General features: G+C 39.9%; 1 protein-coding gene across 3 annotated transcripts in view; it reads left to right on the top strand.

The window, feature by feature from the left end:
- Window positions 1-17735, top strand: part of PIP5K1A (phosphatidylinositol-4-phosphate 5-kinase type 1 alpha) — a 41315-nt gene that overhangs the window by 12099 nt on the left and 11481 nt on the right. For all 3 annotated transcript variants that reach the window (XR_013959515.1, XM_080649489.1, XM_080649490.1), the window contains exons 2-7: window positions 7872-7903; window positions 9685-9765; window positions 12277-12407; window positions 13020-13137; window positions 13322-13474; window positions 14658-14957. Coding sequence is in view for 2 of the 3 variants with exons in the window: in XM_080649489.1 (XP_080505615.1) it covers window positions 7872-7903; window positions 9685-9765; window positions 12277-12407; window positions 13020-13137; window positions 13322-13474; window positions 14658-14957 (815 nt within the window). In the remaining variant the exon portion in view is untranslated. The remainder of the gene's footprint in view (window positions 1-7871; window positions 7904-9684; window positions 9766-12276; window positions 12408-13019; window positions 13138-13321; window positions 13475-14657; window positions 14958-17735) is intronic.

Here is a 17735-nt window from a genome sequence, read left to right on the forward strand (position 1 = left end):
GCCACTGAGCCAAACCAGCTAGGGCTAGGGCTACTATTCTTTCTTAAAAGATCAAAAGCCTGCAAAATTTATTGCCAATCTGAAACTCTCCAGAGAGAAATGATTTGGGTTACAAGTTCTGTGACCATTCTTGGAAATTTTTTTTGCCAGAACTTCTTTTTCTATTGTTTTTTTGGACATTTACTAGTACTTAGAACTACAAAAAAACTATCTCACATTTCACAGTATGGTGTTGGGGATCAGGCCAGATCCTGTTCATAATTTTAAACTTTAGAGTTTTCAAAAAGATATGCTTATTCTGCTGTAAGTAAGTACAATCCTAGAAATAAGTGATAACTTTCTGTTTTTCCTCATTTAGGTTTCCACTTTCTGTGCTGTGGGGTCAGGAGTAAGAGAGGTAGATCTGATGTGTATCTGTGCTGAAGAAGCATGAGCTCCGCAGTAACTAGCAGCCAGCGCTCTTCCCCATAACAATTGCAGATTTTTTGTAGTGGTAGTGCATGGTCTTCTTCTGAGAAGGCTGTGTATTTCTTATAAACATAATTTACTTGCCCTCTCCAAAAAAAGCTGCTCTTAACAGAGAAATATATTTCTCCCAGTTTCACTGTGTAATATGAAGCAGTCAACTCCCTAACTTTTTGTCTCCCTCAAAATCTTCCCATAACTTCATTTCCTTTTGTTTTAGTAAATGAGTCTCTCTCTCTTTTTTTTTTTAAATTTTTTATTGATTTTAGAGAGGAAGGGGGAGAGATAGAGATAGATAGAAACACCAGTGATGAGAGAGAATCATTGATTGGCTGCCTTCTGCACGCCCCACACGGGATCAAGCCCGAAACCCAGCCCCTACCGGGAATCAAACTGTGACCTCCTGGTTCATGGGTCGATGCTCAACCACCGAGCCACACCGGCTGGGCAGTAAATGAGTCTCAACTCTTTTTCTTTTTCCTCTGTTGCACCTCTCATTTCCCCTGACTCTTCCTATCGTGTAGATGGGGTTTCATAATTCACAATGATAATAATTGCTTATATTTATAGAGTATATATTATGTTAAGTGCTATATATGACTTATTTTAATTCTCATAACAGCCCTATGAGGTACATGTTATTATTTCTCCACTTTATAGATACGGTAACCAAGGCCCAGAGAGTTTTAATAAACTTGTCCAAGGTTACCTAGTTAGTAAAGAGTGGATCTCATATTCATACCTAGCAAACCTAGGTGTTCTGATTTCAGAGCCCACAATCCTACCCACTATGCTATAATTGCTCCTTCGCTAATTGGAAAGTCTGTGTGCAAACTAACGTGACTTTAAACCAAATTAAATATTTGTTGTTGAATGAGTACTGACTGAACCAGTAGTCCTTAGTGAAGGAGAGACTAGTACCGAAGGGAACTTCTCCTTCTGACTTTAACTATCCTTACAAAAGCAACAAAATTCTAACCTCCTGTTGCATAATATGTGGAGTTATTAATCATTCTTTCAGGAAATATTTTTTAAGTTTTAATGTGAATTTATGCTGAGGATTAGTAACTGATTTCTACAGTAAATTCCAAGATCCCTGAAACTAAACAAACAACAGAGTTTGCCTATCAGATGCCCTCTTTTTGTCCATTGCAAAATCAGTAATCATAAGCCTTATGCTTTTAATCAGAGCAAGTCAAGGTCCCTCATACACCAAGAGGAAAACTAATCTGAAATGAAAGGAGCTTTCCCCCTCTCTGTTAAAGTTGTTGAGGTCTTACTGCAAAGACAAAAAAGTACTTTCTACTACTGGTGAGGACCTTAATATCTGTGAGGCTGCTCTTTCAAGTATCAGACTTGAAAGACAGATTTGCTTCTCTTAGAACACTGGCATTGTGTGGCTCAGAACAAGGATAATCTCACTAAGAGAAGTGAGATCTATTTGTGCTAATGACATGACTGTTACCAGAAGAACAGTGTTGTTATTGTTAACCTACTTGAGAAGAACTGAAGGAGGAGGATTCTGCTCTTAATCCTCTATCAGGGAATGTGAAAAATAGATTTTTCTTGTCCCAAGGGAAAGGGGTACCTCAAGGGAAGAAAATATGTGTTCATCTTGTCCATTAGCAATTCTGAAATGTATTTAATTTGTTAGAGCATTCTAGTTCTCTTAGGTGCTTTCTTGTTCCTCCTATACTCAAGTTCACCAGGAAATGAAAACAAAAAGATAGCTTAGAAAAAAAGAATTGAATTGGGGGTTAGGAATGTGGATTCCAATTCTGGCCTGGTCACCACCTTTGCTCTCTGATTTTGAGCACATCCTTATGCTCTACTTTTATTTATATTTTAAAAATTAGACTAAAAATCATAAAGGCCCTTTCTGAATGACTTTTTTCTTAATATAAATGGTTATTGATTTGTTAGCTTGAAAATGGACAGTAGCTTCACTTGATGGCTGTAAAAACTACGTTCTCAACTTGTTCTATTTAAAAATCAACTTTCATTAACAGTTATCGATTTTAGCCAGACTGAGCATACCCAGGCTAGAGTTTAAAAAAAAAATCCCAAAGTGAGTACACTGTTGGTTCTTTAGGTCTTTTTCATTTTTTTCTTTCTGTGGAGGAACTAGGGCTTGAAATTACTATGATTGGCTCTATATCGTCTTTTGACCCACTCAAAATGAGTTACTTGAACCATTATTCTTTCTGATGAAGCTTGTTTGTCATGGCTTTATTTTTTGCTTCCAGTAGTGCAAAATTAGCTAGTTGTTTACAGTGCTTCTTGGTCCAGGGCCTGTTAATAAGGAGGAGTCCCATAGTCATGAAGGAAATAAACTTTGGACATGAATTGGGAATTCTGTATAATACAAAAACAATTTCTGTTAGTACTTCATCCTTGATGCTTGCTTTTACTAGAGAAAACCTCTCAGAAAGAAGCCAGCTCATATGAAGAAGCTTAATTATCTATCTAGACTTGCTTTCTTTTCTTCTATGGTATTTTTCCCCTAAACTTTTAATTGTAAATTTTTTCAGACATACACAGAGTATAGAGAATAGTGTAATGAACCTCCATTACCCATCAACTAGCTTCAACAGCAACATTTTGCCAAATTTGCATCTATTATTCTCCAGTCTCTCACCTCCACCCCCTGGGATATTTTATTTTATTTTTTTATTATTTTTTTTAAAATATATATATATTATTGATGTTTTCACAGAGAGGATGGGAGAGGGAGAGAGAGTTAGAAACATTGATGAGAGAGAAACATCAATCAGCTGCCTCCTGCACATCCCCCACTGGGGATGTGCCCACAACCAAGGTACATGCCCTTGACTGGAATCGAACCTGGGACCCATGAGTCCGCAGGCCGACACTCCATCCACTGAGCCAAACCGGTCAGGGCCCCCTGGGATATTTTAAAGTGAACCCAGTCTTCATGTGATTTCAGCCATAAATACTTCAGAATGTATTTCTACAGATAAGGACTATTTTGAGGGGAGAGGGAGTTGTAATCATTACTATGATAGCAATTGTCACATATGCAAAATTAAAGAAGGTTAATTTCTCCTCTCAAGGCCCCTGTCTCAGAAATCTGTAGCTTATTTTCTTTTTTTTTTAAATATATTTTATTGATTTTTTGCAGAGAGGAAGGGAGAGGGATAGAGAGTTAGAAACATCTATGAGAGAGAAACATAGATCAGTTGCCTCCTGCACACCCCCCACTGGGGATGTGCCCGCAACCAAGGTACATGCCCTTGACCGGAATCGAACCTGGGACCTTTCAGTCCGCAGGCCGACGCTCTATCCACTGAGCCAAACCGGTTAGGGCTGTAGCTTATTTTCTAATGAGCATCCAAACAACTTTTACACATCATATTTGGTGGATACATCTCTTAAGCTCTTAATTAAAACAATTCCCATACCCTGTTGTATTATTTTGAGGGCCAAACAAGATAATGTTTGTAAACTTTTAAAGTGCTATAAAAATATACATTGTTTGGTCAGTGGAGAGAAATAGCCTTTCTAAAAATGTGTCAGCATTTCATTTTAGTCTTATAGTCAGCATTAAGGTGAAATAGGATAATATGGAGATGCCCAAGTGATGGAGAAAAAGTAGAAATATTATGAGCTCCTCCAGGTCAGGAACATAACTTCCAAGAGTACCTAACATAATTTCTGACATATAACAGGTGATCAGTAAGTAGTTGTTCAATAAACGAATGGAGAGGAGCAGAAATAATTTTGCATCGAACTGGTGCTGAGATGTGTTAAAATTGAGCCAGTGAAGAAAAGCTAGTTTAGAACCTTCTCAATAGCTTTTATAGCTAAGCTGTCAGCTTCTATAACCCACTGTTGGGTAACATGCTCTCTCCTTTCTTATAGCACATGCCACATTTCCTAGAGTGAACTAATGATAATATGGCCATATTGTAATAGTCCTCCAGAGTTTTGACTTAGAAGGGGAGAGACGGTTTCCAAAATTACTCAGGAAAAAAGTTTTTCTTTGAAAAAAAGTTAATTTCAACATTGGAATTCTCTCCACTCAGTTTCCCTACCCAAAAAGAGGATGATATATATGAATCATGGATAGGGATTTTAAAGTGGTACTATATCCTTATCAGAAAGTATTTTCCACAAAGATGCTAGAAAACAAACTTCCTTTTGAATAATATTTTAGTGTTAGTCATAGGGATGAATCTCAGTGGTTGGCTGTCATTATTACCAAGCCGGGTACTGCCATGCTGAGTTGGTCTTTTACCTCTTTCTCGACTTCTTCCCCTCTCCCCACTTCTCCTCTTCCTCCCCCCTTCCCTCTGTGTCTCCTCCACCCCCCCTTTCTTTCCCTGTACATAAAGAAGAGAGCTTGATTATGAGATGAACAGGTACAATGCTGGTGACTCTAGTCTCATGTACTTCCTCAGTGGACAGTTTCTCATTGGCAGAGCTTTGGGCTATTTGGTCAATCCTTAGCAGATGGTACCTGGTTTCCTGAAATGTCACTCTGCTCTTCATTGGGTTTCTGAACCAAGCTGGGTGTTATATTAACACTGGTAAAATTCTCTAAGCATTTTTCTCTTCCCTTACATTCATCTTTGGTAGGTTGGAGCTCTGATCTGTGCCCAGTAGGCAAAACTTCAGGCAAGAAAGAGACTGAGTCTTGGGTCCTGATTCTCCTCCTTCCTATTATTTGTTCTATTATTATTTAAACCCCAATATATTTCTGACTGCTTCAGCTATAGTGTTCTTGGGTAAATCCCAGCTTTGCAGTTACAAATAGCCAAGTAGTTGGCACCAAAATTCCATTGAGTGAAGTTCTCCCACCCTCATTCTGCATACTTTGCAAGAATTAGCAGCCCTATGCCCTGACCGGTTTGGCTCAGTGGATAGAGTGTCGGCCTGCGGACTGAGGGGTCCCAGGTTCGATTCCGGTCAAGGGCATGTACCTTGGTTGCGGGCACATCCCCAGTGGGGAGTGTGCAGGAGGCAGCTGATCGATCTCTCTCTCTCATCGATGTTTCTAACTCTCTATCCCTCTCCCTTCCTCTCTGTGAAAAATCAATAAAATATATTAAAAAAAAAAAAAAAGGAGTTAGCAGCCCTAGAGCCATATGTTTGTGTCATAAAACCAGGAAAGGTAGCAAAGTAGAACTTTTGGAAGTTAGAAAGCCCCAACTTAGACCCTGCCTTGAAATCATTTATCTGCTTTTTTCCCTCCATTATTTAACTTGTCCAATTACTCCTTGCATATTTTGTAGGTGAGAATGTTAGACTAGGACTAGATATTGGCTTTTCTTGGTTCTTCCAGATCCCTTCCAAACCCCTTCCTTGGGGGGAAAAGTGGAAGGGTCGGCCAGGTACTGATCAAGGAGTCCAGAATCAGTGTTTGTCTTCAGAACTGAAAGTATACTGATTTCCTCATTGAGAATCACTGATTCCATAGTTATGTGTGTGTACTTTCAGGAGGGTATGTTTGGGGCGGGGGGTTGGGAGGAGCCAAGTACTTTGAAATGCTAATTAAAATTTTATGATGGGCTAGGTAATTGAACATTAAACCTTACTATGGACTCAACTTTGCTCTTGCATTAGAAATCACATCTGGCAACATATTTGTTTAGCACTTCATAGTCCATAAAGTACTTTGAATTTAGCTTATCTAATCTTTATATAACCTAATTTAGGTTTCTTTTCTTTTAGTTAAATAGAGCAATTTGCCTGATATAACAAGGGTTTGAACCCAGGTCTTCGAATTTTTAAATAGTTCAGCATGTTGACTTGCACTTGGCTAAAAGGTTGTAAAATATAAAAGGTTTGACTATTGTTTTTGTTGGTAGACACCTTAAATTTTGTAGTAAGTCAGTAGAGCTTTAATTATAAATCTGAGTCATCCTGGCTTTAGCTTAGGGTTCCAGTCTTAATTTTCCTAATCTTTCACCCAGCTGAAGTCAGCATTATTGAAGATGAAGCATCCTACAAAAGACGTAGATTATTGGGCACTGACGTTTTTTTCCTCCCATTTTGGGGGGCTTATTTTATGCAGTATGTCTCCCTCACAGCTAAGTGATATTTCCCTTGCCCCCTTTTTTGGAAGAGAAATGAAAACTATCTTGTTCCTCATTTTTTGCCATTCCGACTCACCATGAGGAAGGAAATTTTGCTGCTCTGCTTATTGGTACCAGAAATACTTGGTCTGTGCTACTAGGAGCTGTTCTAACCTCTCTGAGCCCAGCTATATTCTGAAATTCTCAGGGCGCTTGGCCATTTGTCTTAAACAATTATAATTAGGGCTTTACCTGATTGCATGTGTCCCTGTTGCTGCCTCACCATTAATCTTTATATATGGACTGAAACTAGGGTCTTCCTACTCGGGTATTATGTTATTGAAGATTCATCCCATTTGGACTCCTCTTTTTAATTTTCTTTAATATGGCTAATCTTTATTCCTTTTGAATTCTTTAGAGCTAGATTGATGTGATAATCAGTAATCAATGAATATAAAGGCCAACATTCTCCAATATGAAAGGGAAGGAAGGTCTGCCTTCCTGAGTGATGATGTAGCTCTGATGTGATCATGGATGAAGGTTATGGGGATGGCAAACCCTGAAGAACTGACTTAATCAGAGTACCTTTTTCTATAGATAGTCTTTTGTCACTTTCTGAACATACTTATTCTTGAAATCTTTTCTAAAATTAAATGAATAAAAGTCATAAATAATAATGAGATTTAACTGCACACATACCTGCACTGATTAAATATTTAGTAAGTAAAACTTACTTTAGTAAGTAAGTAAATGCCAACAAATCCCTGTTGAGTTTACAGCAGAAATGAAGATGAGGCTGTAGGGATGCAGAATCAGTTTCTGTTTTCACTGAATGCTTTTTCATTACTTCGATTTTGCATTTTCTCATCCTTAGCCTCTTTCTTCACAGATCAGTTCTTTCTGAAGAGCTGAAATAATTAGAGAGGAGTAAATCACCATAGATATGCTCTAAAAGTTCTCACCCTTCTAGTTCTACAGGAAAAATTACTAAGCCCCAGACTTTCCAATTAGTCTTGGGTCTCTTACGCCCTTTCTCTTTCAGCCATGGTATCAAATGAGACCCTCTGACTCTGATGGGTAATGTATCAAGAACATGTCTATTTCTCTGAGAAAATATGAACACTTGAGTAAGAAAAGGGACTAGAACAGGAATGGAATGTACTCAAGGGCTCTGAATATTAGGGAGAAAGAGGAAGGGACTTTTAAAATCTCTGTCCAAAAGGTAGCACAGAGCAAGAGGCAAGAGCTCATTGTTAGGTTTAATTTGACTCAAACCCTGATTGTTTCAGTGTGCAGGATAGAGATGTCTTGAGTGTGTGTGTGTGTACACACTTATAATTGTGTTTTGTGTATTTTTTTTTTTAACAGCTTCTGGAAACAAGAGAGCCATGGCATCTGAGGTAAGTTTCTTACTGATACATTGGTTCTAAAACCAGAAGGATACCTGGTTCTGACATCTTTATTTCCCCCCTGTTTAAGTCTCAGGAGCTAGATAGGTTTCTTATATCTGTTTGGTGAGCTACAAATTATACAGCTCTTATTTTTGTTGCAGTTTATTTATTTATTTTAATTTTTTATAAATTGTAAAGAGAGGGGGAAGGGAGAGAGAGAGAAACATCAGTTTGTTCTACTTATTTGTGCATTCATTGGTTGATTCTTTTATTTATACACACACACACACACACACATACATACTTGATTTCAGAGAGGAAGGGAGAGGGAGAGAGAAAAATATCAATGATGAGAGAGAATCATTGATCAGCTTCCTCCTGTATGCCCCCTCCTGGGGATCAAGCCTGCAACCCGGGCATGTGCTCTGTCCAGTAACTTCCTGGTGCATGGATTGATGCTGTACCTCTGAGCCACATCATCTGGGCAATTTAATACATTTTTAATGTACCAAAGAGTAAATAATGTACCTAAGTGACTTGTAATTTTGCAAACAACTCCTATGAGGGAAGTACTGTAATTCATGTCTTACCTATGAAGAAAGTGAGGATTAGAGGTTCTGTAACTTACCCAAAGTCACATAGTTAATAAGTGGGATTGATAAGTGTAGGATTCAAACCCAGACAATCCAACACTAAAGCCTACTATCTTTTTTTTCTTTTCTGTTACTGCCTTTGGTTGCACAGAAAGCAACCAAAGTGGGTCTTGTTCATAACCTAGTGAATTTGAATATCTTCGTTTAACCGTACAGAAGCTAAATTTTCTAAGTTTTTTTCTGTGCAGAATATTTTCCATTTGCTCAACTTGCTTCTCAGCCCTCTTCTTGCCTCCCTCCTGGGTTGTATGACGAGGCTTCAGAATGTGGACCCTTTTGTCCTGGGGTTTTAGGCTTTTCTCTTAGAATATCTTCTAAGAACTGTGACATTATATATAGATGGTTTTCTAGCACTAAGAGCCTTACCTTAGCAGGAAGTAGAACTTGAATATCAAGTCCTAAGATCATGACATCCTATTTTCACTAGCCTTTTTGCCTTCTGGCTTATTAATTTAATTAGTATTGACATCATGAAGAATACCTTCCTGTCTGTTGTGCTGGCATTTTGGCTGTGGGAAATAGCCTTCTAGGCTCTGCTCTACTGGTTTTACCTCTTCCTTATTTCAGGGGCTGATATATGGGTGGAAAACAAAGGCATATTATGTTCTCAGGAATCTCTTTAAGGCACTGAGGCCCATACGCTGTCTCAGAGGAGTCATCTTATTGCCTCAGCCTTTTCATCCCTCACTTCGCAGTACTTGCATTTGCCAGTGGCAAGATAATTTCTCATGGTAAATTCAGTTTGAGCAGTTAGTATTCAGATTGGGTTGAAGGTTAGAGGGGTAGTAATTTCTGAAAGGAAGCTGGTGAAAAAAAGAGGGGAACTGTGGAACCCTACTTGTAACCTGTCTTGCTTTTTTGAACTTCTCCTGTCTCCACTTTTCTTTAATTATACTCATTTTTACTTTCTATGTTGTAATCTGAGGGCCATAGGTGAAATATGGATCCCTCGGGTTTTCTTCTGTGTTCTTTCAGCCAGTTAATTCACTGGGAAGCAACACTAGAGCTGTGTTTGCATAGAGTGGGTCTTGTTCATAACCTAGAAAGGGTATGTTGAATGTTTTGGTTTGTCATCATGGTAGCTGTTTGGTGTATTATGTGGGAATTATATATTAATCTGGACTCTTCTTTTTCTAGGTGCCTTATGCCCCTGGCATGTCCATCAAGAAAATAGGCCATAGAGGTGTTGATTCCTCAGGAGAGACGACATATAAAAAGGTGTGTCTGGGTGGAGCCCTTTCATCTTACTCCAGGAAGGGATAGTCCTGTGCCCTTGCTGTTCTCCTTATTCTGTCCCATTTCTTGATATCCTAAGCCTTTGCACAATAGCTATTATACAACTTGGACTTTAGAGTTTACTTCACAAAGGGTGAAGTGAGATATCTTTCATCTGTATAGGTATGACTAAATGAGAATGTTGTTCATGGACAAATCTGGTGGTGGTTGCTGTTTCACTGAGCTGAAGAAACTGGGTTTCCCTGTTAGATATAAACAATTTTCAAGCCGCAAATGTCATTCTTCCTTTGCTTCAGGAAACCATGTTTCTCTTTTTTAAAAAAATATTTTTACTGATTTCAGAGAGGAGGGGAGAGGGAGAGAGAGATAGAAGCATCACTGATGAGAGAGAACCATTGATCGGCTGCCTTCTTTACACCCTACACTGAGGATTGAGCCCACAACTGGGGCATGTGCCCTGATAATGACCTCCTGGTTTATAGGTCGACCCTCAACCACTGAGCCACGCCAGCTGGGTGGAATCATGTCTCTTTAAGTCTTTCGATCTTTCCTCTGGTGCTGGATGTACATAAAATCAAGGCCATATCTCACCCTGCCTGGTGATATAGATTGACAGTGGGTAGGTGTTCTCCTTTGTTTCTTCTTAAGTGTTTTTTGTTAAGATTTTCTTCACTTTAATTTTTTTAATCCTCACCCGAGGACATTTTTATTGATTTTAGAGCAAGAAGAAAGAGGGAGGAAGGGAGGGAGGGGGGGAGAGAGAGAAACATCAGTGTGAGAGAGAAACATCGATCAGTTGCCTCCTGTAGGCATCGAACCCACAACCTTTATGGGACCAAGCTCCAACATACTGAGCCACACTGGTCAGGGCATGTGTTTTTTTAAAGAATGTAGTTTCAGCTGAAGAGGGCCTAAAATACCTGCTTTTTGAGCTTTCTAATGGATTGGAAAGATTGTAGTACTAGCTAAGAATAGAAAATGGAGCTGATGAAGAGAAAACTTGGAGAAAAGTATCTTGTGGTGATCTCAGGTCTTCGGTTCTGGACTAATTTGGAGATGCCTAGCCTCCCCAAGGGACAGTATTCAGCCTCCCATTTAGCAGCTGTACGTTGTCTGATACAGGGCATGCAGATTTCTTGGAGTTCTGTTTCTGGCTCACATAAAATTTTCTTGTGTCTGTTTTCTGCCTTTATTGCATTGTCCCAAGTAATAGAGGTGGACTGACTAATTTTCAGTCAGGGACCTGACTCCCTAGGAATGGGTACTGAGGCCCATGTTAACTGACATTTATTGAGCTTTTTTTATATGCTGAATATTGAGACAAAAGGGTGAGTTTCTAGTCTAATTAGAGAGGCAGACACTTAAAAACACTAGTTATAATTTTAATGTTTAGTGAGGACTAAGTAGAAATACAACTAATATCTGCTGAGAGTTAGGGATGAGGATAATCATGTAGAACAAAACTGTCTAATAGTACTTTCTACAGTGATTGAAATGTACTGTTTGTTACCCATTATGGTAGCCACTAGTCATACTTGAATGTGGCTGGTAAGACTGAAGAAGCAAATTTTTAATTAACTTAACATTAAATAGCCATGTGTGGCTAGAGGCTACTGTACTGGACAGCACATATGTAGGTGATGTGATATTTCCATGGGATTGGAATCCTAGATTGTAAGAATGGGGCTCTTGCATTTGTGTTTTAACCATAGTGTGATAATTTCTGAGAGAAGTTTTTAGATTTAATATTGAGTTTTTTCAGTTAGGAATTTTTTGTTATTTGCCACTCTGTTGTCCTTAGAACACCAATCAAGCCCAGCCTTAGAGGACTGAAGCTTCTATAGCTGGGTAGATAATCAGAATATTAGTTAATTTTTTTAAAAAAATATATTTTATTGATTTTTTACAGAGAGGAAGGAAGAGGGATAGATAGTCAGAAACATCGATGAGAGAGAAACATCGATCAGCTGCCTCTTACACACCTCCTTCTGGGGATGTGCCCGCAACCAAGTTACATGCCCTTGACCGGAATCGAACCTGGGACCTTTCGGTCCGCAGGCTGACGCTCTATCCACTGAGCCAAACCGGTTTTGGCCAGAATATTAGTTAATTTTAATTGCATCCTATATCTAATGAATAAAATGTTTGAAGGGCCCCAGATACTCTGGGGGAAGGAATTTTTGGAGTGAGACATAAGATTGTTCTCTCAATACAATGTATCTTCCAAATATAAATATGGATAGGAGGGAACATCTTGCCTAGCTTAGACTGGCAGGACAGTCCCACCTTTGCTACTCTGTATCTTTAGGCCCTTCCATTCTTTGCCAAGCTAAACTGCAATGTCAAACATGGGGATGGGGAAACTGGGTTAGGATGAACTACTTAGAAGGGCGTTTGCTTTAAGTGCTCCTTCTGGCTCTCCCTCCTGAGTTTTTATTGCTATGATCAGATTTAATCCTAGAAATTTTGCCCTTATTTCCTTTCTGTTTTCAGACAACCTCATCAGCCTTGAAAGGTGCCATTCAGTTAGGCATTACTCACACTGTGGGGAGCCTGAGTACCAAACCAGAGCGGGATGTCCTCATGCAAGACTTTTACGTGGTGGAGAGTATCTTCTTCCCCAGGTAAAGAGGTTAATGTTCAGGACAATGTCCTGGAAAGGGGTTTGGGTCTGATTTAGGCATGTGTCCAGTTCTTAACCTGATTTTAATCAGGGTGATATGGGACACTAGAATGTGGAGAGTAGATGCTGTCCTTTGGATGTTTCCATGAGCCTCTGGCCTAAAGAGTGAGCCCTAAAAAAAAAAAAAAAAAAAACAATTCCATGCATGTGCTCATGTTTTCATCCCATGTTGTGCTTTCTAAAAAAATTTTTATTGATTTCAGAGAGGAAGGGAGAGGGAGAGAGAAAAATAGAAACATCACTGATGAGAGAGGATCACGGATCAGCTGTCTCCTGCTTGCCCCACACTGGGGACCAAGCCTGCAACCCCGACATGCTCCCTTTACTGGAATCAAACCTGGGACCCTTCAGTCCGCAGGCTGATGCTCTATCCACTAAGCCAAGCCGGCTAGCACCCCACGTTGTGCTTTGGTCCCATTAAGTAACTGACTCATCTAATCCCTCTGGTTCTATCAGAAGGGATGTATTGACTTTGCCTCTGGGTGACTCCCAGGGTGGACTCCCTGGATAATAGGGACTGGTAATTTTTGGCTTCTTCTATTTAACCCCACAGTGAAGGGAGCAACCTGACCCCTGCTCATCACTACAATGACTTTCGGTTCAAGACCTACGCACCTGTTGCTTTCCGCTACTTTCGAGAATTATTTGGTATCCGGCCTGATGATTACTTGGTAAGCTTCCGGATCTCATGACCCTGTGACTCCTATATCAGAGCAATACTCCTAAAGGAAGGCCCTCTCTCTCCATTGCTTTACTCTAGTTTTCTTTTGGAGCAGAATTGCATCTGCAGTTTATTTCTGGTTGAGCTGGTCCTGGTATTTCTGAACTTCTTGTTCTCTTCTCTTTGGGGCTCAGTATTCCCTCTGCAGTGAGCCGCTGATTGAACTATGCAACTCTGGGGCTAGTGGTTCCCTCTTCTACGTGTCCAGCGATGACGAATTCATCATTAAAACAGTCCAGCACAAAGAGGCGGAGTTTCTGCAGAAGCTGCTTCCAGGATACTACATGGTGAGGGGAAGAGGAGCACTGGCCACCTGTGCTGCCCTCTTTACTCCTGGACAAGGCTGGGGAGGTTGTCTTCTGTGGGGCAAAACAATGTCAGCGCTTTAAAAAAAATATTATTATTGATTTCAGAGAGGAAGGGAGAGATATAGAAACATCAAAGATGAGATAATCATTAATCGGCTGCCTCCTGCACACCCCACACTGGGGATCCAGCTCCCAACCCAGGCATGTGCCCTGACCCGGAATTAAACGGTGACCTTCTGGTTCATAGGTTGACCTCCACGGCTGAGCCATGCCAGCCAGGCTGTCCTATTTTAAGTGTTACTTGGCTTAGACTGTCCTATCCAAAGGCAAGATTTAACGATGGCCTTGGCCAGGTAGCTCAGTTGCTTAGAGTGTTATACTGATATGTCAAGGTTGAGGGTTCTATCCCCAATCAGGGCGCATACAAGAATCAACCAGTGAATGCATAACTAACTGGGACAAACTGTAACAACAAATCTCTCTCTTCCTCCCTCCCTCTCTGTCCCTCTCTGTCCCTCTCTGTCTCTCTCTCTCTCTCTCTCTCTCTCTCTCTCTCTCTCTCTCTCTCTCTCTCTCTCCCCCCCCCTCCCTCCCTCTCTCCCCCTCTCTCCCTCTCTCCCTCTCTCTCTCCCTTTCTCCCTCTCTCTCTCCTCTCTCAAAATAAAATAATGTTAAAATTTTTTTAAAAAAAGGATGCAGTGATGATTTTGTTTTCTGTTCTTAGCTCCTACATTGGGGAATGGGGTTGCTTACTACTCTTGACAGTACTCTATCTGATCTTACTCTGACTGACTGCTCTTGGGGGTTCTGGAGAAATTGCCTCCCATTATACACAAGAATATACTATACCAAGGGCTAAGAGTTAAGACTTTTTCAACGCTGTCTTCTCTTAAACCTCTCTAAAGGAATATACTCATCATACATTCAGTATCCTGACTGATTACTATTTTGGATAGTCTATGGCTCAGCTTGGTGATGATCCCATCATTAGATGCATTGGGAAATTGCAAACAAATATGTTATATGGCGTGTGGTTATGGGCAGACAGATTGTACTTGAATCCCAAGTATTAGATGAATGAAGGTGGATGGCAGCTTTTGCCCTTGAATTTCACTGAAAATCAGCCAATTTCCTCTCCTACTTTTTGTTTTTGTACCCTTAGAACCTCAACCAGAACCCTCGGACTTTGCTGCCTAAATTCTATGGACTGTACTGTGTGCAGGCAGGTGGTAAGAATATTCGAATTGTGGTGATGAATAACCTCTTACCACGGTCCGTCAAGATGCATATCAAATACGACCTCAAGGGCTCAACCTACAAACGGCGGGCTTCCCAAAAAGAGCGAGAGAAGCCTCTCCCCACCCTTAAAGACCTGGACTTCTTACAAGACATCCCTGATGGTCTCTTTTTGGATGCTGATATGTACAATGCTCTATGTAAGACCCTGCAGCGTGACTGTTTGGTGAGTTTGTCAGATTTTCTTCTCTCACAGACGCCAAAAATCTCTATCACTAAAACAGCTTGGTTGTCCTTGGGCTTCAAATCTGTGGGAGATTTGACTGTTCCTTCACTTCATATTTCCCAGACTTCATTTAAAATTATTTTTACACTGCCTCATTGTTACCACTTTACATTTTTACTTCCTTTCTGTGTATCCTCCCCCACCTGGCTTTATTTCCTTCTCTGCCTACCCTGGGCTTCATAATTACACAGTCTTATTTTCATACCAGCACCATCATTCCTCAGATCTTGGTCCTGTCTGCCAAATCTAAATTTGTATCTTGGAAGCCGGCTACTATCACACAACTGTGTGTACTGGCATCTCTATAGATGTATGATATCCATCTCCACCTGGGCCTTCAGTTTCCCTCATCAATCCATTTTCTGTTTCTCTCAGCAGAGAGTTCAGATAATTGGCACTCTCTTCAAACTACCTTTAAAAATATATATTTTTATTGATTTCAGAGAGGAAGTGAGAGGGAGAGAGACATAGAAACATCAGTGATGAGAGAGAATCATTGATTGGCTGCCTCCAGCAGGTCCCCTACTGGGGATCTAGCCCAAAACTGGGAATCAAACCATGAGGACCTGGTTCATAGGTCGATGCTCAACCACTGAGCCACATCAGGCAGACTAAACCACTTTTTTTTGTAATTTAAAATGAATTAAAATTAAATTTATTGGGGTAACAGTTAATAGTATCTAAATTTCAGATGTATAACTTTATAATACGACATCTGTACAGTTTACCACCTGAAGTCGTCTCCTTCTGTCACCATGTATCTGACCCCCTTTCCCTTCTTTGCTCTCCCCCCAAACCCCCTTTCCTGCTGTAACCACCATGCTGTATATATGAGTTTGTTTTTATTTCATTGTATGTTTATTTTGTCAAACCACTTTTTTTTTTTTTAATATATTTTATTGATTTTTTACAGAGAGGAAGGGAGAGGGATAGAGAGCTAGAAACATCGATGAGAGAGAAACATCGATCAGCTGCCTCCTGCACACCTCCTAATGGAGATGTGCCCGCAACCAAGGTACATGCCCTTGACCGGAATGGAACCCGGGACCCTTCAGTCCGCAGGCCGACGCTCTATCCACTGAGCCAAACCAGTTTCGGCATCAAACCACTTTTTTTTTTTTTTTTTTTCAAATTTTTTATTAAGGTATTATATGTGTACATATCTTACCATTGCCCCCCCCCCCTCAAACCACTTTTTAACTTCCATCTCCCAGCCTTGCTTCTCATAAAACCACCTCAACTTTCTATTCCATTCCATCCCTTTGTCCTGCCCCATCACTAATTTATAAACCATTCTTAATCTCCTTTCTTAACCAACTTGGTGGCTTATTCCAGGTCAACCCCTTTTGTCCTCTAGATCCATTTCCTCCTATTTAAGATCATGCTTCATAACTTGCTTCCTTTTCCACCTCTCGCTTCAGCCTCTACTGACTGTTTTCTTTCTATACACAAACAAGCTTACCTCTTCTGTCTTAAAGTTAGGAGGGTTTTTTTCAATGTCTCCATTTAATGATGCTTATATTTCTTCTTTTTCTTTCTCTTTTCCTATTTTCGCCTCAACTCACAGTGTCCTGGCTTTTGTTCTCATCACTTCAGTTGAACCACTCTCCCCATTGACTACAGAAATGCCAAATAGAAAGGACTTCTCGGTCCTTTGTTGAATTTTCTGAAGCATTTGACAGTTAACTATTTCCACTTTTTTAACATATTTTCTTTTGATTTTGGTGACATCTTTCCCTATTGATTTTTGCTTATTCTGCATCTACTGCAGGATAATACCTATTTCAGTTTGACTCCTTTGGTTGAAAGGACTAGAAACATAGTGAAACAAATGTGTGTTTTTTTTTTCAAACTATACTTAAGAGTCAGTCCTGTTCTCTTCATCCCTTACTGCATTCACCTACCTAAGTGGTTGAGGTACAGCACCAAAGTGAGCTCCTGAACAGGTGGGAATAAACCCTTTTTTACCCTGACTGGGTGGGAAAAGAGGGATGAGAACTATAGGATATGATCCAAGCTCCTTAATGTGACATATCAGACCTGTCATTGTCTTACCCTGCCAGTCTCTCTAATCTGCCTCACCTAGCCTTTGTATATTATGTTTTAGAAATACCAAATTATACCTCCCTGTACATAACATGCTGTTTCATGCCTCGCAATATTTCCTTTATGTACTTAGACGTATTTTCTCTGTAATTTATCTTTCATAACCCTATGTATGTATTACTTCCTGACCTATAGACTGCTCCTCAATCATGTAAGCACTTTCATTGTACACATTAGACTGTATCGTATTTATTTTCACTTTTGTTTCTCTTCCTAAATTATAATATTCTAGAGGACAGAAAATTCCCCATAAGCAAGCACAGTGCCTACAGATGGTAGGTATTCAGTAAATATTGAACTGAATTGAAGCTGATTGTATTAGGTCCTGCAACAGATCTGCTCTTTCACAAAGTATACTTTTACCAGACCCTCCTTGTGGATTCTTTACAGCAAAAATATATATTTCTTATTCCCTTGAGAATATAATGATGTTTGTGTGAAGAGAAAAAAGGAAAGAAGAAAGAGTGCCTTGTGAGCTAGGCAGTTGCCTATTTTGTGTTTACTCAAATGAAAGAAAGCTGAGGGGATACAAATGAAGAGCAACCAAGAGGAGGCTGATATGCTTTTGTCCAAGGACGAGGAGAAGAAAAGGATTATTCTATGGTTAGCCCT

Source organism: Plecotus auritus (genome assembly GCF_963455305.1).
Source record: "Plecotus auritus genome assembly, chromosome: 12".
Classification (NCBI taxonomy): Eukaryota; Metazoa; Chordata; class Mammalia; order Chiroptera; family Vespertilionidae; genus Plecotus; species Plecotus auritus.